The sequence below is a fragment of the Camelus dromedarius genome, chromosome 11, assembly GCF_036321535.1.
Source record: "Camelus dromedarius isolate mCamDro1 chromosome 11, mCamDro1.pat, whole genome shotgun sequence".
Lineage (NCBI taxonomy): Eukaryota > Metazoa > Chordata > Mammalia > Artiodactyla > Camelidae > Camelus > Camelus dromedarius.
In genome coordinates this window covers 23774748-23795576 of record NC_087446.1, presented here as the reverse complement: position 1 = coordinate 23795576, position 20829 = coordinate 23774748, and the positions used below count along the sequence as shown (strand labels likewise).

General features: G+C 36.4%; 1 protein-coding gene across 1 annotated transcript in view; it reads right to left on the bottom strand.

Moving 5' to 3' along the window:
- The window catches only part of LRRIQ1 (leucine rich repeats and IQ motif containing 1), a 171021-nt gene that overhangs the window by 82817 nt on the left and 67375 nt on the right, over positions 1 to 20829 (bottom strand). The window contains exons 16-18 of the mRNA XM_010975087.3: positions 19542 to 19991; positions 16766 to 16976; positions 9443 to 9562 (exon numbers count right to left, since the gene is read on the bottom strand). Coding sequence (XP_010973389.3) covers positions 9443 to 9562; positions 16766 to 16976; positions 19542 to 19991 — 781 coding nt within the window. The remainder of the gene's footprint in view (positions 1 to 9442; positions 9563 to 16765; positions 16977 to 19541; positions 19992 to 20829) is intronic.

The following is a 20829-nucleotide window of genomic DNA, read 5'->3' as shown; positions in this document are numbered from 1 at the left end:
CCGGATTTGAAAGGTGAATGTCCTTCCCTCAACACTCCCACTTAATTCCTTTTGGGAGACAGACATTAAAGGCTAGAATATTCATTTAAAAAAAAAGACGAGTATACAAAATCATTTGCATATATGGGGGACATGAGAAAGCCAGCACACTTGCCTGGGGAAAGGCACAGGATTAGAAAAGAACTAAAAAGGCCTTTAGTTTATAACTCAGGCTGATCCTTGGCACAAACAGAGGCTGCAACAATGAAAACAAAAATGACAGAAAAAGAAACAAAAAACCTAGAAAACCCTGAGGAAGAGAGAGAACCAGATTTCCAGAGTTATCACATTATTAGATTAAATGTCTAATTTTAAATAAAAATCACAAGGCATACAAAGAAACAGGAAAGTTTATGGCCTATTCAAAGGGAAAAAAATCAACCAAAACTATCCCTAAGACAGACCTCATGGCAGATTTACTAGACAAATAATTTAAAACAACTGTCTTAAAGATGCTCCAAGAACTAAAAGAAGAGAGAAAATGATGTATGAACAAAATGGAAGTATCAATAAAGAGACAGAAAACCTGAAAAGAAATAATAAAGAAATTTTGAAGCTGAAAAGTATAATAACTGAAACGAAAAATTCACTAGAATTCACCAGTAGGATTCACTAGGGGGATCTGCCTTTAAGTAGGAAGATAATGGAATGGGTGAACTAGAAGATACACAATGAAATTATCAAGTCTAATAATGAGCAGAAAGGAAAAAACAAAGATTAAAGAAAAGTGAAGAGAACGTAAGGGATCTGTGAGACACCATCAAACGGATCAACACGCGCATCACGGGAGTCATGAAGGAAAGAAAGGACAGAAGATATAGGCAAGAAAGAATGTTGGAAAAATAATGACTAAAAATTTCCCAAATTCAGAGATAGACCTAAATACAAACATCCAAGAAGCTCAATGAACTTGAAGTAAGATAAAGTCAAAGAGCCTCACACTGAGACATACTATAATCAAACTTTCCAAAGTCAAAGACAGAGAATCCTGAAAGAAGCAGTTTGCCGCGTATAAGTGCTCCTCAGTAAGACTACCAGCGGGAAGTTCATCAGAATCTTTGAAGTCCAGAAGGTAGTGTGCTAATACATTCAAGGTGCTGAAAGAAAAAACTGTCAATTAAGGCTCCTTTGGCAAAACTGTCCCTTACATTAGGAAGAAATGAAGACGTTCCCAGATAAATAAACAAAACCTGAGAGAGTTCATAACCGTTAGACCTGTCCTGAAAGAAACACTAAGGGAGTTCTTTAGGTTGAAACAAAAGGATGCTAGACTGCGGTTCAAAGCAATATGAATAAATTAAGATCGTAGTAAAGGTAACTACATAAAAAATTATAAAAGCAACCATTGTTTTTAAAATTGATTTATTTGGGGATGGGAATTAGGTTTACGTATTTATTTATTTCTAGAGGAGGTACTGGGGACTGAACGCAGGACCTTGTGTATGCTAAGCATGCACTCTACCATTTCAGCTATACCCTCCCCCGCCAGAAGCAACTATTGTTAACAATAGTTTGTTAACGCCACTTTTTATCTTTTACATGATTTAAAAGACTAATACACTTAAAAACAAATGATTCTTAGCTTAAAAGCCAGTAATATTACAACTTTGGTTTGTAACTCTGCATTTTGTTTTTTCTACATGATTTAAGAGACTAATGTATTTAAAGAAATGATTAGTCTGTTTTGGGCACACAGTGTATAAAGGTATAATTCAGTGATATCAACCACTGAAAGGGGTGGAGATGCAATTGTAAAGAAGCAGAGTTTGTGGGTGCTACTGAAGTTAAGCTGGTATAAATTCAAATTAAAGGGTTTATAACTTTATGATATAAAGGAGGAATGTGAAGTTGTCATTTAATAGGTATATAGTTTCAGTTTTACAACATAAAAAGTGTGGATATGCTTGGTGGTGCACTGAATGCACTTAATATCAGTGAATGCACACTTAAAGTGGGTAAGATGGTAAATTTCTAGGTTATGTGCATCTTACCACAATAAAGAAACTGGAGGAAGAATTTACAAGGCTATGTGAGGAGCGACTGTGGAAAGCCTGTCAGGCAAGGAGTCTGACTTTCACACTAGTTTTTGGATATACAAGCAACTTTTTTTTTTCTTTTTAAACACCTGCCAAATCACCTCTTTTTTATACTCTCTGGGGCTCCAGCTGTTTTCTTTCTGCAGCAGGACAAGATCCCGCAAAGCAACTGTAACTTCTTTGCCATATCATATAGATGATGATGGAGGTTTCTTTTGGGAAAAGCTACATAAAGTCTGGGGAAATTTTTCAGGTCTTTAAATCGAAATCTAAAAGTACAGAGCACTTTGAAAATAATTTTTCTTGGTTTCTAATGCAAAATCACAAACTTTTTTAAGATTCCAGAACAATTCTTTAACCACTGTCTCTTAGAAATTTCTAGAAGCATAAGAGGTTTAATATAAAATGCTAAAGATACTTTTAGTAATTATATAATCCCAGCCGAAAAATGTTACCAAGACTACTGATTTATATGCATTCAAGCTTATTAATCTCAAGTATATTTGGCAGTACCTAGTATGTTGTGGAACAAAAAAATCTCAAAATGTCAGGAGGAACTGGCCAAGATTATAAATATACTACTGTTTTAAAATGTATATTAATATATCATGCTTACCGCTGGACATTTACACAAATTTCAGTTATTGCTTACGAAAACCTTCTGTTCAGATATTCTTTAACTTACAACTGAGGATCTGGAAAGCTTTCTGGGCATTAGAAGACTATTACCAAATTTACTTACACATTAAAAATAAACTTGAACTTAGATACATTTGTAATGGTGTGTTCACAACTGAACATTTGAACAGATATACATATATTTGGCTTTTGATTAGAAAATTATTATCCTAATATCCAACTTTGAGAGACTAGAAAGCAAGGCTATCAGGAGAGGAGCTGCAGATAACACTCATGTTTACTTGTATATGTAGATGCAAAAGTTTTCATGCCAACTAGTGTAATCCTTTCATCTGACACGTGAAACTAGAACCAGACTTTCCCTAAGCCACGAGTCAGAGCTGAACGAGTCCTAGAAATTCTAACAGACGTGACAATCTTTCCCTGCTCCCACCACCACCCCTTACCCTGCGCCCCAACACTTTCCTTCTCTTCTGCCCAAGCTGCCTCTTGCTATTCCCAAAGAATTCTTTCTAACACTTTTTGATACCTCTTGTAGCATCTCAGAACCTTTACTGTTTGGAAACTTGGTTCATTATACATCTCAAATCTCACTTTCTAAACCCTCTCCTCCATTCTCAGTGAAAAAGCATGGCTGCTCATACTGGAGACTGTTGTTATGTGCTGTGCGTGCCTCTTCTCACTAAATCAAATACTTCACTGGGCTTTAGTCTCTCCCTTTGCCTGTACTTCAGGTTTTGTTTATTTTCCCACAGTGTATGGCAATACGTAACGTTCCGTGAAGTTAATCTGAGATAGGGATCAAATATGAACTCCAGGTCTGAAAGCTGCCCAGCTTAATACATTTTTGCCTCCTCCTCAAAACTTATTCCAGCAAACTTAATGAATTTGACTTTGGTCTGAGACAAAAAACACAATTTGCTGTGGTTTTCTGTATTTATGATGTAGTAATTTTTCTCATCTTCTCTGGGTTTAAGGATGAGGATTGGTTATTTAAACTTAAAGACAACTTTATTGGTTCTCTATAGGTTGGCTTCCAAACAGCATAAGTAAAAAAGAAAATAAACTCTATGAAATTTTAAGTGAACAAATAAAAATATAACCTAAATTTACTTTATAATTTAAAAGGTGCAAAACAAAGGTGCCAGTGTAGACCACTATGTCACATCAGACTTAATGCACCTTTTTATTTTAGATAGTATGTTATTATACATATTTTATGACAAAGTTGCAAAAATTCCCCCCAAAGAAAATTGAGATCTAGGTTCATTAAATCGTCTGCTAAAAGAATTGTTTTAAAGAAAAGTTATGCACTGTGGACTCAATGACTAAGAAAATGTCATTTCTTCTCTGTTTCTGAGGTTCATTATGAGCAGAATATAATAGGTGCTTAACGCTGGGAGACAATCCTCCATGAGTCTCACATTTCTCCATGTCTTATGGACAGCCTTTTTCTAGACCATCTTTTCAAGGACTTTTGTATAGCTAACAGCCTGGGAAGATAGTGGTCGTACTTCCTGCTGTGTTAGGGGCACTATGCTACTTGGACTCATAGGGTACAAGGCACACTGATCCAACTGATGGGGTCTGGACATGGCTCACAGTGTAGAAGGAGCTAAGGTTATCCGTGAGTGTGGTCCTTTAGGCCAAATCAACGTACTGTTGCTGTTGCTTCTCTATCGGAATGTAGACTAGAAATTGATGTGTTACATGCTTTTCTCTTCTGTCCCACAAGTGCTAGAGGAGATTATCCTAATGGGGAGGAGTTGCACACAAAGAAGTGCTAGTGTGACAAACTCTCCTGTGATTTAACACCTGTGGGATGACCAATGGGTCGGGATTTAGTGACAGCACCTCTACCCTCTGATGCCCAAAGCTTTCACTATATAAATGATATTCTGCTAGTTGTCAAGTCTAATAATATGTGAATCGTATTTTTATTTTTTAAAGCCTTAGTTTCAACTGTTCTGATTATGGTAAGTGTCGTAACACTTCTGCCAGCAGGAGTTGGCTGATAAATCCGAACAGAATTCTGGGGCCTACATTCTGAAGCATGTTGGTCATAGTTTTCGGGACTATGAGAGAGAATGTACAATGCTTAGTCTCTTCAGCAGCCAAGGAAAAGCTGTCTGTTTAGCCCTTAACCACACACACAAAAACAGGCCCAAAGTTTTTGGGACCCATTCAGTACTGCAGACAATACAAGTTTCTGTGGTTGATGATTTTGCCATTTGGAGCCTCTGGCCTCCAGCTGGTGGCATCCCTTGTGGTTCTGGATTGGTGGCTTTTCTGACACAGATACCAGCTATATTCTTATTGAAAAACAGCTGTAAGCTTCCTACAGGACTATTTTAAAAATTAAATGACTGACTCCTGGAGGCTTTATGACTCTCTGGCCTGATATTTCAAGTTTGGGATAGAATAACTCACACTGAATGACTAACAAGGTGTGAAGATGTCCCCAAACCTCACTTGTCAAAAGGAATAGCCAGACTGGCCCCAGCGGCATCTTGGCTTTACATGACAAAGTGGAAGCCATACTTCTCGGGGAAACTTTATCTTCATCCCATGGTCTGAACCAAAGCTGCTGGCTTGGACAGACCTCAGCTCACTCTGGTTCCCCTAAATGCTTGGGCCTGATTCAGAGATGGTTCAACTAAGCGGAAACCTATCTTACTGACTCTTGAGCTGCACCCAATGGCCTCACAATTTGGTCTGACATGTGGAAAACTACTGACACGTGGCTGACTAAAGAGACTCCATTTTGAGCCTTTACACAGGGAAGCAAATCACAGCTGCTCATAGAGCTGCTCTCACTACTCACATGAATATCCATAATAAGGGCCCATTCCCTGATGAGCCGACTAGAAGCAAGTCACTGATTAGGTCTGATTGCATTTCTGACGCGGAGAGTGGGTGCCAGACTTGCACTTTCTGCAAAATTTACCCACTTGTCTTATGGCAGAGGAGGCCCCACTGCATGGATCTTTTCTGGCTCCTGCCTGCTCTTGGAAAACTGACCTTGTAACACTTTCAAGACTTTAACGACTTTCGATACCTTTTCAGGTTATCTATCAGCTGGCTTTGGCCATATAACTGGCCCTTGAAATTAGTCTGTGTAATTTTTCAGTTTTCTGGACCATTGGAGCCTGACAGCTATGTGCCTTTTATCACAAAAGCTACTCAACAGTGGGCTGATGGTCTGACTTCACCACTCTCACTTCCTTCTCTGTCCACACACCTTAACAAGGCCATTTGATCAGTTAATGTGGCTGTCCCCAGAAAGGGATCATACTCTTGCCGCTACTTCTTAGGTATGAGCAGGAAAACGTGAAGTGCCTGGAGGACAACACAGACCTAGCTCGACAACTCAGGATTCGTCCTGACCATTCCTGGGCATGAGGCATATTTCTTTTCTCTAACAGGTAGTCCCAGGCCAGCATGATCAACACATCCTGAGGGTGCAAAGGAGGTTTAGGGTTTACACACTTAATCCTGGTTAAGTTTTATAAAAATGAACTTGCTTGTCTTCTTCCAGACCCTTTCAGATGACAGTTCTAGGTGTGATTAGAGAATGATTGGGAAAAAAGGTGAAGTTAGAGCTACTGAAATGGGAAGCACTAATTTTAAGAAGGTAATAGATAATAACCATTCGGTACCTTTCAAAGGAAAACCTTAGATTCTGAGACGTACAGGGAAGGGAAGAACATTAATGACCTTTTGTCCTTTATGATGACCTGAAGCCGTCCTCCATAAGAGAAATGCCCCTGTAGGGCCCTCACAAGCTTCTGCAAGCACCTTACATTTAACTTACCACTTGGTCTGCCATCTCCTTCCAGGAGGCTGTGACCATGCTGTGACAGTCATTTCCCTTAACTTTACTGAGAAGCCTATCAAGGCAGCAGGGGACCGCCCCAGGATCCTGCACCTTTCATGTAAAACATCTCCGGGTATTTTCCCCACTCCCGTTCTCAGTCATCCTATGGGGTGGACAAATGCCACCTGGAAGCTGTCCATGAAGGATAAAACCTCAGATCCCTCATGGTTCTTGGCACTTAAAAAAGTTAAGGTAAACTACGCTTAACAAAACTAAAGCAAACTGACTCTTGGTTGTCAGTGTCCCCTTGGTTAACGATTTGTTAAATGCAATCACATTTCAGAGAGGTGACTTCATGGCAGATTGAGCCAGTCTGTTTGCTTGAGGCTAATTTATTAAGACAATTTTATATTTACTTCTTTGATAGCATGTAATTCACTGAAAATATCCAAATGCATTTCTGGCATCTCCTGAACAGGGGGCTATTATATCTGTCTGTGTACCTATCCCAGCACCAAGCATGGTGCCTGCCATATTGTAAGCATTCAGTATTTGTTGGCTGGGTGGGAATAAAAAAAGGTTTGCATAGATGTATATGACTACAACTCTTTCGTGATATGTCTTAAAGAAAAGTCTGGACTTAATCCAAAGTCAACTATTGTTATGACTTAAATAAGCAATAAAAGGGAAGACCTTTTTGAATATTCAAAGGACTTGAGAGATAACCTACTAAAATTAATAAGTGTTTTCAACAAAGTCTCTGGATACAAGGTCAGTATGCAAAATTAAAATAATATCAGAAAACATCAAATACCTAGGAATAAATCTAACCAAAAATGTGTTAAGACCACTATGAAGAAAACTACAGAGCATTAGGGGCAGAGATTTTAAGTGGCTTAAATAAATGATGAAATTAGTCTACATTCATGAATGTAAAAATTTAATATCCTAAAAATATCAGTTCTCCCAAATTGACTCATAGATTCACTGCAATCTCAGAGAAAATCCTACTGTATACTGTGCAGATTGACAGGATGAGTCTAAAATTCATACATAAATAAAACAGGTCAACAGTAGCAATAGTAGTAGTAGTTCTTTCTTGGAGAGGAAAAACCAAGTTGGAGCTCTTATAAAACTAGATAACAAAACTTATTATAGATTATACATTAATTAAAGTAGTGACATAAGGATAAGAACAGAATGATGAGAAAAATTAAGAGAATCCACGCAGTTTCCCAAATTCGAACAAAGTTTCCACTCATCCATTGTGAAACGTACTGGCTGTGCAACAAGTGGTCCTGAGCCCATAAGATAACCAGATATGTGTGTCTGAAGGGGATCTTGACCCCTTCCTCACACTGCAGCCAAAAATTAATTCCAGATGTAACCACAGACTTAAATATTGGAAGTTAAGATAATAAAGTTTCTAGAATATCCTAATGACATATGAGCAAGTAAAAATTTCTTGTACGTCACAATGATTAAAAACTCTTATTTTTAATTTAAAATTAGAAATATTCTGTTCATCAAAATAAACCATAAAGAGAGAAAAGGTAAATTCCAGAATTTAGAGAAGACATTTGTAAGGAAAAACAAGGAAAACAAGGAAAAATATATTCTCTGTATTCAGAATATATAAAGAACGCCTACAAATCAATAAGAAAAAAGATATACAACCCAACTTACAAATGTACAAATGGTTGATCATGTCACAAATCCAAATATCCAAATGGCCAGTAAACATATGAAAAAGTACTCAACATTATTAGTTATGAGAGAAATGCAAATTAAAACAGCTAGAAACACATTACAGATCTCCTGGAATGAGAAAAAGACGTGAAAACACAAAGTGTTGGTGAGGATAGAACTCCTCTGAAACTCATATTTTGCTGATAGGACTGTAGACTGATACAATCACTTTGGAATACTATCAGGTACTATCTACTAAACATAGGTAAACGTTATGACACAGAAATTCAATTCCCAAAAGAAATTTGAGTATGCACATCAAATGACGTGTACAAAAACATTCATAGCATCTTTAGGCATAATAGACAATACTAGAAATAACTCAGTAACAAATAATCCAACAATAGTAGGACAGTGGTATATTCAAATAATAGATTAAAATGTAGTATAATCAAAGAATGGTAAATATACAGCTACACTCAACCACATAGATTAATCTCACAGACATAATATTATGTGAAAAAAAAAAGAGTACATACTGGATGATTCCACTTACAGGAAGCTCAAAACTAGGCAAAACTAATCTATGATGATGGAGGTGTGAATGCTATGCAGACATGAGGAAGTCTTCTGGGGATAGATAGTCATATATTCTATATCTTAATCTAAGTGTTGGTGATGGGGATTTAACTGTCTAGAGAAGAGGGAACAGAATGTGCAGAACTAAGGATGTAAAATACAAGTAAGTGCTCTGTCCAGTAAGAAGATGCTCAGTGTGGCTAGAGCATACGGACGCCACTGGTGGAAGTGGCGAAGATGTTTCTAGAGTTTGCTGCCTTGTTGTGGAATACTTCAGTAACAATTTAAGGAGAGTGTTATCATTTTGCTAGGCAACAAAGAACTACTAATGGTTGCTCAAGAGGACATAAATAAGCTTAGAGTTATACTTAATGAAGAATAATTGATAAAACATTGTGTAAATCCGGTTGAAGAATACACAGAAATTCTTGTAAATATTCTATAACCATGTTTACACACTGTAAAAGCCTGTGCCATAGATGAAGCAGATTTAAAAAATTAGAAGCATACATTTTTGAGTGTGATTTGAAAAAAATCTGCAACACAGTATTAAGAGGATAAAAATCTTAGAAACTGGTTTAGATCCAAAACAGTACACTAAAATATTTTAAGACCATATTTATATGTTGTAGTTGGCACTTACTTCATCAAATGTAAAATCTTCTAAATCTATTTCTTCATATTCTTCTTCAGATTCTTCATTCTTAATAGCCTCAAGAGCCCTTGTCAGTTTTTTTCGCAAAAGAAAGCCCTTCCAAACTGCCTAAACAAAAATTTAAAGCATGTTATACAAGGTTATAGATCAAACTCCAAACCAGATTCTCTGTGTTATCCCATTAGGAAGATAAAACATCTTAGACCTTAGTTTAATGGCTCAATAATCTGTTTTTTGAACTTTATGTGACACTTAAAACTGCAAGATAAATGGAACGACTGCTTGTGTCTAAAGTTCTGAATCTCAGGAGACTTTCCTTGTGGTAAGCAGAAAAGAATCTTTCAAACTCCCTCAACTGCACATGTAGGTCAACCAATCAATTATCTGACAATTCCTCCAGGACCCACTCTAAATTAAGAAGAAAGAGATACAGAGGAAAACCAATTTTGCTAATTTTCAAATGATTGTGTATAAAATAAACTAACACACATTTAGGAAAACTTCTACATATATAAATGACCATATTAGAGACTTGGTATTCTGGCCCTTAACAATGAACTAATTTCATCTTTAAATAAACCAAGCACATATAACAGAATTAAAAACATTCAGATTCATCAATAAAATTGGAGTAGGAAAAGATTTCCTAACTATAACTCCAAGAATGTGGGAGCTTTTAAAAAATGAGTATCGTTATATACGGGTAGGGAGTAAGCTCCAGGATGCGAAGTAAGTGTGTATTGCACGCTTCCATTTATCTATGAAAAACCATATAAAATGGATAAGAAACAAATATATTATATAAACCTAAATATTTAAATATACAGGTATAGTCGGTAGCTAATATTTGAAAAGTGAAAGCATAAAGCATAAAATTAATTTTAAAAATTGTTACTTATAGAGGTAGAAAACAGGGTAGAAGGTACAGCAATAGAAGACAGACTTCTCTGAATACACCTTGCTTACATTTGACTTTGGAATTGTGCCCGTGCATGAGATAACCATAAAATAAATTAATATGAAATGAAAAGAAATTCCTGAGAAAATATAAAAATATATTTTCTGCTATGGGCATAACTACATAGAAGTTACTTAAAGTGACTTTAAAATAGATTTGACTATTATAATCCTAGTGAAATACACTCAAAAGATAAATTTAATTACAAAAGTTACCTTAAATATGTTTTCAGTAATTATATTGTTAGTAATAAAATTGGTATTGTTATTCTGAAAAAAAATTATATTGAGAAGAGGAATATACAAACATAATTGTCAGAGCATATATGACAGTAGAAGTCACACACAATCTCTGCAGCAAACAGCCTAGCAAGCCAAGTCACAACAATTAGCCAAGAATGGTTAAGACTTGGTCAATGACTGCCAACTTCTCTATTTCTTGTCCCTACTTCTAACTGAGGGCCAACCAGAGATAGTCAAATAGGCTTCCCAAAGCAATCACATAAGATGACCCACTTCTAGTTGGGCATGTATCTATGTATGTGTGTGTGTGTGTGTGTGTGTGTACACACAAGAACATACATAGTGAAAATAAACAAGGACTGCACAAGTGAGAGAAAACAGGTTACAGCAAGGGAGTCAGCCACCATCACTGGCCTTTGGCATAGACTCAAAGGCAGGAAAGGGAGTAGGAAGAATGTATATACATTTATGTACAGTGATGAACACATAATTGTCACATAGAAGGCATTCATTAAATATTATTTCGCCAATTTCCTTGTCCCCTTGTTTTTGACAATTCTATTTACTTCTTAGTTTATCGAACAAAAAAAAGTGTGAAATTAAATACTGCAGAAAGTTCAAAAACTATAGTTAATTAAATTTAAATCATTTTTGCCTCTTAACATGAATTTTAGTATAGAAATAATATTCTACTATTTTCTAACTTGCTATGAATAAATTACAACTGCTCAAGAGATTTCAAAGCTCTTCTAATCTGAGGAGAAAGGATGTTAATATGAATTAAGAATTTCAACAGTATTAAATGGTAAAAACAGAAGAGAGGACATCTTTGTGTGATGAGGAACATCATTAAAAGTACTGCCTGAGAAAGAGAACTTTCTCTTTTAAACTTGCCTAGGGTGGAGAACACCATCAGCTTTCCGCCCTCTTTATCAGTCCCCTGTAGGCGGGCTGTTATTACAGACCTGGGCATGTCACGTGCTGTGGGTGACTGGCATGTGTAAGCTAGCTACCTTGGAGGGAAACATAATATTTGTGATTTTCCCCCTTTTGTCTTGGTCTGCTTAGGGGCTGGAGTAACAAAAATACCATAGACTTGGTGGCTTTTAAATAACAAACATTTACTTCTTCCAGTTCCGGAGGAGGCTAGGGAGTCTAAGACCCAGGCACTGACAGATTCATTGTCTGCTGAGAGCAGGTTCCTGGTTCACAGACGGCTGTCTCCTCACTGTGTCCGCACATAGTGGTGGGGACTAGAGAGCTCTCTGGAGTCTCTTTAATAAGGGGACTAATTCCACTCATGGGGGCTCCACCATCATGATATACTCACCTCTCAAAGGCTCCACCTCCAAATATCATCACATTGGGGATTAAGTTTCAATATGATGAATTTTGTGGAGAACACAAACATTCAGCCTATAGTACCCTTCATTTTGGGATTTTTAAAAACTCCTCTCTTTTTTGATTTCTTTATCTGGCACTTATTCTCTCTTGGTTCCTTGTTACCTTTCAAAAGGCTTTCTCTCTGACACGACAAATGGGTGTGTAACTTCTCCATGCTGGGGAGGCACCCTTCATAGCCCTTCTTCCCTGACCCTGTTCTAGCAAGGTTCTAAGCATTAGGGAAACAAGCCTTCTTTCCACTGATTCTCTTTTTTGGTCAGATCATCTTCTCTTCCTCATGTATCCGTACCCACTCCCCTTTTTCTTATACCAACATAATGATAAGATATCAAGATAAGGTGCAGACCTAGGGAGAAGAGAGTATAAAGGGAATTCTTTAATACAGATCTTCAGTGATAAGAACAAAGTATTGATTTATTATACCTTATATATAATCCAGCCCAACACATTAGGGATAAGACTTCTGCAAAGTTCTAGACCGTGATGCATGATGTGCATTTTTCTGATGTGACACATGTAGATACCTCCCTCATGAATCTGCAGAGGGTTAGAATTCAAGTCCCAGCCACCTCTATTCAGTTTATGAGAAATAAAGGTAATATAAATGTGTAACAGTGGCTTAAAGACTTAAACATAAGACAAGACACTATGAACTTCTTAAAAGAAAACAGGCAAAACTTTCTCCAACATAAATCTTAGCAATGTTCTCCTAGGGCAGGCTATGCGGGCAATAGAAACAAGAGCAAAAATAAACAAATGGGACCTAATTAAACTTATAAACTTTTGCACAGCAAAGGAAACTGTAAACAAAATGAAAAGACAATCTACAGAAAAAGAGAAAATACTTGCAAACAATGTGACTGACAAGGCCTTACTTTCTAGAATATACAAACAGCTCACATAATTCAATAACAGACTCAATAACAACCCAATCAAAAAATGGTAGAAGACCTAAACAAACGTTTCTCCAATGAAGACATACAAATGGTCAATAGGCACATGAAAAAATGCTCTAAATTGCTAAGTAACAGAGAAATGCAAATCAAAACTACAATGAGGTATCACCTCACACCAATCAGAATACCCACCATTAAAAAGTCCACAAAAAATAAATACCAGAGAGGGTGTGGAGAAAAGGGAACTCTCCTTCACTACTGGTGGGAATGCAGTTTGGTGCAGCTATTATGGAAAACAGTATGGAGATTCCTTAAAAAATGAAAATAGACTTACTATATGATCCAGCAATCCCACTCCTGGGCATATATCTGGAGGAAATTCTAATTCAAAAAGATACCTGTACCCCAGTGTTCATAGCAGCACTATATACAATAGCCACGACATGGAAGCTAACTAAATGTCCACTGACAGATGACTGGATAAAGAAGATATATACATACACAATGGAATGCTACTCAGCCATAAAAAAAATGAAATAATGTCATTTGCAGTAAAATGGATGGACATGGAGATTCTCATTCTAAGTGAAGTAAGCCCCAGAGAGAAAGAAGAAATACTGTATGACATCACTCATATGTGGAATCTTAAGAAAAAGGCACAAATGAACTTATTCATAAAACAGAAACAGACTCACAGATATAGAAAACAAACTTATGGTTACCAGTGGGGGAAGAGGGTGGGAAGGGATAAACTGGGAGAGACTAACTACTATACATAAAATAGATAAACAGCAAGGTCTTACTGTATATCACAGGAAATTATATTCAACATCTTGTAATAACTTATAATGAAAAAGTATGCAAAGCAATATATATGTGCAACTGAATCACTATGCTGTACACCATAAATTAACACATTGTAAATCGATGATATTTCAATAAAAACAAGTTTTCAAAATGTGTAGTAAGTAATGTTCAGATTTTTCTTCTAACTTATTTACTCATGTCAAGGTTTTAATTTTCTCCCCATAATTCATTTATGATTTTATGATCTACATTTTTCTTTCTCATATATTCAAATCAATTCTGTGGCCTTCTATCAATTCTGACTTGTGTCTGTATTAGACAAACCTGACGTCTTTTCCTTTTCTAACTACCATTAACTCCCAATCCCAGAACATATCACACATTTGTTTCTTGTTAAAATTGTTCATGCATCTCTGATCATTTTCCTCCTATATTCTCTTTATACTCTGCCCCTTATGGTAGTCTAGTTGCACTATAACTTCTTATGATACCAGGAATATGAATTCTAAGTTGTTTAACTCCCAGTATCCTTTATACCTGGGTTCCATCCTCTTACCTAGTTACATCAAGCCCTGTCTATTTCTCAAGTTGTATCTTACATTCTTTGTATTAGTTAGGGTAAGCTAAGTGCCATAATAAAAACATTCAAAAATGTATAATAACTCAAAAACAATAATTTATTTCCTGATCACATAACAAGCACTGAGAGGGTGAACAAGACATTGAGCAGCACCTTACCAAAAGTGATTCAGGTATCCTGGCTTTGCAACTCTGCAATCCCAACAGACAGTGTCCAAGGAAGCCCCAAAGACTTTTATTTCAGCCAACCAGAAAAGGAAAAGAATATGAAGGAAAAGTCTGAGGGAGGTTTCATGGGCCAGACATGAAGTGGTGCACATAGGTTTCACTTACTCAGAAAAAGGGCCACTAAAGTGCAAGGGAAGCTGGAATATCTAGACTGATGTCTGCTAGGAAGAAGAGACTGTGGGTTTTGGTGGGCAGAGAGCCGTCTCCACCACCTCCTTCAGGAAATCTTTCATTTTGCTCCTTCTAAAGCCCAGGGTATTTCTACTCTGCTCTCCAGGATGGTTAGGCAGCCTGGAATTCACATTTTAAGACGAGTAGTTTAAGAAACCAGATGATTATACTCAGAAGAGAAAATGAAGTTGAGTTGATTTCAAGATTTTAAGTACCATGATGTACGTCCAAAAAGACTTGTTCTAAGTTGCAAAGGAAGGCTGAACTATGCTTACCTTTGTTACAGAGACAAACTTAACAAAAGGACATTGAACACATATATCAGATACTGAACGAGGCTGTTAATCATAAAGTAATGAACTTCGCTTTATTGAATGGAATGAAGCAAAAGTTTAATATCCATTTACTATCAATGCAGCAAAATGTATTGCTCATCCACTGATGACAGGAGGGAGTTTGGGCTGTGTGACATTTTCATTCCCCATGTAGCAGAACAATATTTTGAGATGGTAACTGAGGTTCCTTTCTTTTCCTCAGAGTTTCCTTGAATCCATTGCCCTCCCTCCACTCCCAGCACCATTCAGGCATCAGTAACAGCTTTGTCTGTGCATTGCCCTGAGGAGTACAGTCCAAGCTAAGTCAACTGAAACACTAAAAATATTCATTAGAACCATAGCAAAGATAATTCTCTTGAAATTTATGGCTTTAACGGCAAAACCCATCAACTTAATTTTAAGGCTGTCTTTCCAGTTGCCTTTGCCAATACCTTGGAGGCATCACTGACTCCTCCCTGTCTTTCAAAAACCATATCCCCACGTACTAATACCATCAGCTCAACCTTCAGAGTACATACGTATACCTCCAAGATAAGTCCACATATATTCTGGAATGTGACTTTCTTACCACTTCTGCTGCTGCACTCTGCAACTTCCTACTGCTCTGTAAGCACTGCGGGTATAGTCCTAAATCAGTGCCTTTGAATCTGATACTCTGCTGCCTAGAATATTCTTCCCCCAGGTGTCCCATGGCTTATCTCTCGCTGCAGTGCCACCTTTCCTGGGCTTCCACATCCATCCTGCCTAACATGATTAATTTTCCTTTGATCCTCCTATCTTGCTTTCCCTGCTTTATCTTTCCTCTTAGTACTTATCAGTAACATATTATCTGATTTATCTGCAGATCCAAATAATGTAAGCTAGTAAAATTTTGTGTCAAGTCATAGTTACTAAATGAATGAATAAAGGGAAACATAAATTTTTTTTTTTAGTTATTATCATTCAATTCAGGTGTAGTACTATGAATTTCCAGACCTTATTTTATGTACTTATTTAATTTGTCTGCTTCTTCCACCAGGACACGAACTCCATGAGGGAAGAGATCTTGTATGTTTTCTTCCCATTTATGTCTCCTGAGCCTAAAATAGTGCTTGACAAACAGCACGTTCTAAAAAATATTTGATGAGTGAATAAATAAAAGGAAGAATGTGATTAGGTGGAATGTCATTTTGAAATCTGGTCTTGGTGAGGCTGAATCAAGTCTATTCACTGGTTGCTTTCTGAATTTTTAAGTTAAATGGGTATTCGAAGGACTTTAACAATTATTTTAGTAGATTTTTCAACATGCTGCTAGAAATAGCTATAGATTAGGCCAAGTGAGACCTGCTTTGTTTTTTTAATTACAGAATAGTCAGTTTACAATGTTATGTGAGACCTGCTTTAACTAATCAAATGCTAGTGGCAAATGTGGCAACTGACACATCTGAAGGGAAGTTTTAATATGATTGCGTGGTCCAGCTTGACCCTCAGTCATAAGAACAGTATTTACAAATTACAGACGACTTCTTCAGCCTAGATACCAGGCAGAAGCACAGCCAGCCTGCAGCCTACAGGTCACGTGAATAAGAAATATATCCATGTATTTGAAAACCACTAAGATTTGGGGATTGCCTGTTACACAGAATAACCCAGTGAAAGATAACTAATACATCTCTCATGATTGATTATTTCACCAAAAGATTAAAACTAACCTGAATAACAATAGCAGCCTTCTCCCTCTGTTCTAGGATATTCACAGTGTTTTTTATTTCTTCTTTCTTTAAATTTGTTTGATTTTCGATGCAGGAATTTGGCGGGGATGTCAGGGGTCCTACTGCAGCAGTACGTAGCTTTGTAGAGAGATGAACCTGTCTGCGCACAATGTAACCACGCCAGTATGCCTGGATTACCAGAGCTGCCACACTATTTGGAGGAGAAAAAAAATTTATTACCCGTAAAGACGCAGTTGTAGATAAGAGGTCCTCATAAGCTATATTTACTTACAAACATAGACTATATAAAGCATTATTTAAAAATAAGACCCATTTTTTTTTAACAATAGTCACAGAAGTAAAAATAGTATGAAACCTTCAAATCTGAAGAAGAGAGATGGGCCAGTAACTTAGGGGTATGAGTACTGGGGATTTTTGTCTGTTTCTTTTAAGGAAGAAGGTATTACTGAGATTTTGTATGATACTGAAGATGCTGAACCAGTAGGGGAGGGGGGAGTGGCAATGCAAAAGAGGGGGACAAATGTAGGAGCCAGTGTTGAGTTGGCAAGAGAGGATGGGACCTTGTTCACAGCGAAGAGATTAGGTTTTGAGAGGAAGGAGGGTCCCACTTCACTGTAAAAGGACCCATCAGGTCTTGCTAGCTACACTCTGCTCCCTACCCATGGACAAATACTTAAATCACACCCTTACAAGCCCAGTAGTAAATTCTAACATTTTTCCAGCCTACATCTATTTGCCAGTTTCAGGTACAGAATCAATCAACACTGTGTTTTTCTCACATCCCCACAGGCTCCCCCAGCAACACTAGCAAAGTCTGACTAATCATGTACATTAACTTTAAGTGGGTTCTCAGTTTGCTTGATCATTTAACTCTTTGTAATTGTATGTTTTCCTTTCCCCACGCAGATTATTGCAGGAATATTACCAAGATACAGAGTATAGTCAAAGTGCTAATTATTGTCTTGATCGCCCTTCAAACTTCCGAGTTTAGTTTAAAAGGCATCCAAAGGACAAGTGACTCTTGCATATCCACCTTCCTCGGGCTCCCTTGAAACAGTTTTCAATAATTTTATAATTGCCAAACCCAATGGATTTTTTTTCATTCCTCATAACAGTGACTTTAAGGCAAAGTGGAATTAAGTGATAAACTGCCAGGCATGACCATACATTTTTTTTTCTCATAGAAATATATTTGTGGGAGATTAGAAAGGAATGAGGTACTATTTTTTTATTGTTATTAATGTTGTTATCATCATCATCACCATTTACCTAAAGCCTGAGAAATCCTTCAATCTATTTGGCTATGAATAGAAAATTAAAGTCAGTGGATAAAACTTCTTTCTTGCTTAAAATAAACTCCTCGTACTTCTAATAAATGGGAAAAATGTATTTCAACAAATCTTTTCCTCCTTCTAGGGTAAACAGAACTTAGCAGATTTTGCTATGGAATTAATTCATGTTTGGTTATTTAACCATTAACTCATTCCTTCATCTTTTGAACAAAAAAGAGTTAGGGAATTTTAAGACACTATAATATGTATTTAGGTGATAAAGAAAAGCATCTGAAAATGTATTTGTAATGTATAACTGGTAAAGAATGAAGGGTTTGTAAGAAAACACATTTAACCTGAGACAGCATCTTTTATTTCTCTACAGATACATACAAGATTCACTGACTGGAATGGTGACTTTCTTGTAAAGCTGACTAGTCTTTGAGTACTTGAATTCCTTGGCCCACTATCATCAAAATTTCCCAAGGGAGAAAATAAAGAGATAGATGAGGGAAACTTTCCTCAGTGACACCATGCTTTTCATCATGCAGAAGGCAGTGAAAGCAGGTAGAGAAGCTGACTTTAGGGCTTCCTTAATGGAGGGTGCTCTCCATGTTGAGAAAAACAGCTCAGATTATAACAGTCATCACCACCATCATCATCATCATCGTCATCATCATCATCATCATCTCTTTTTTGGAAAAATAATGATGATAAAAATGCCCTTAGCATAAGAACACATATAAATCATACTTAGGAAACACCTACACAATGACGGTGAATCTTCCTGAATCACTGAATGGCAAGGTTCGGCAAGTGGATAGACATTTTCTTTTCCCTTTATTCTTTAGATTTTTGGTATGTGTGTATTTTCAGTCCTTCATCCTTCCTTATTATTATCATTTGGCTATTTTATTTATCATGGATTAAGAAATTCTAAATGTTATTTGTCTGAAATTTCATGAGCAAGGTCTGGAGTGTTTGGAGCTAATAGGATTCAAATAGGAAATATTTGGGGTGTCCTGGTTAACATTACCCAAATATGGTGCCTTGGCATACTGACTATTTTAAGCTGAAGGAATTTGAGAAAAGGCACGCGCAGGGAAAATTTTCTGACCTTCCCTGGAAGCATGTCATAAGACTGTCATGTGAGAGGTCTTTATAGTATTTTTTAGAATAATGTGGTTATTTCTTTTCTCCTTAAAATTCATTTTAATTATTTAGAGATTAGAGGGCAGAAAAAATAATTTCACACGTACTCATTTTAAATTAAATAGTCAATTAAACCAGAACCTGTCAAAATTCAACCAAGTTAATCTGCACTGTAGTTAATAATTTGTACATATCATAAAAACATAATTAAGGGAATTAACATGAAATATAATACTGATTAAGTCCTTTACCCAGTTACCATTTGGTAATAATGACTAAGCCAAAAAATAATAAAATACAACTGCAAAAGAAAAATGATCTATAAATCTTACATTTTTTCAGGATGTTCAACATTTTGACAGTTCTCCAGCAGACACCTTGTCGTGACTGTTTCCATGAATGGGACTCTTTTGGTGGGGATACTGCTTGCCTTGATGTCTTCTCTTTTCTCGCCTACTATTTTTGAATGATTTCTTCCTTCAGTATCTTCAGATAAGGAGAGGCTGGTTAATGGGGAGTGACTAGTGCCAGATTCTTTCCATTTTTCAGAAATACCTGGTGAATCCAGTTTATGTTCATTCACACAAGAGTAAGGGACTGTGTTTTGCAGTATGCTGTCACTGTTTGTAAGAGCCAGATGATTTTGCTGGGCTTCTGATCCACCTCTCTTGGTGATACTCACATCCCCTTGTTCATGTGCACATCGACATTCATTACTAAGTGTCATCAATTTCTTAAAATAATGGCAGAGATTTTCTGCAGCATCCAAGGTGAATATATTTCTGAGCAAATAAATAATGAGGATGTTTAATAAGAAGAATTATATCAGCAGGTATTAAAACTTGTACAGGTTTTGAAAATGTCCCTGTGTGGCCTGACATGAATATTAAACTTTACTACAGCATTCATTAAAAATTTATTTCTGGTTGTTTATATTAAAATTGATCTCATTTCCAACAAAATCTGAAAATATTTGTTTAGTTAATTTCAATCCATCAATCCAGACAAAATGTCTGGAAGTTTTAGAACCATTTTTATTCTAGGTATTTTTGGTACAAATGAATGAGAAAAATCCATGCTTTTACTACCACAAACATGAGAAATCATGGCTGCCTAAATTTGGAGAAGTTATTTATGAAACAAAGTTAAAAGTACTTTGTACGTTGACTTTTGCCATGCAAAATATTTGTATTGGACTTTTAAACAAAGAACCTATGGGAAAGTTTTTATTCCCAATTTCTCTGGAAAAAGAATCCATTGCAAAGAGAATTCAAATACTTTAAGACATAAATGCTTGTGATTCTCTTGAACAATTGTTGGATTTAACTACACCAAACAAAATGAAAGGAACTATCATTTCCTAAAATGTAGAGGTAGACAGTTCATATGTCCACAAAGGTAATTATTAGACATTAGCATAGGTTCCTCTGATATATTTTTGATATTTTGTGTTTTATTCATTTTCTAGACTAATAATGCAGAAAAGGTTCAATTCAATATTGGATGTCAATTGTTTCTGGTTAGGTGTTGAATTCACCACCATTTTATGGTTAAACATAAAGAACAGAGTCTATTTTCCATTCCAAATTGAAACTTTAAGTTGCAATGACAGTCAATTAT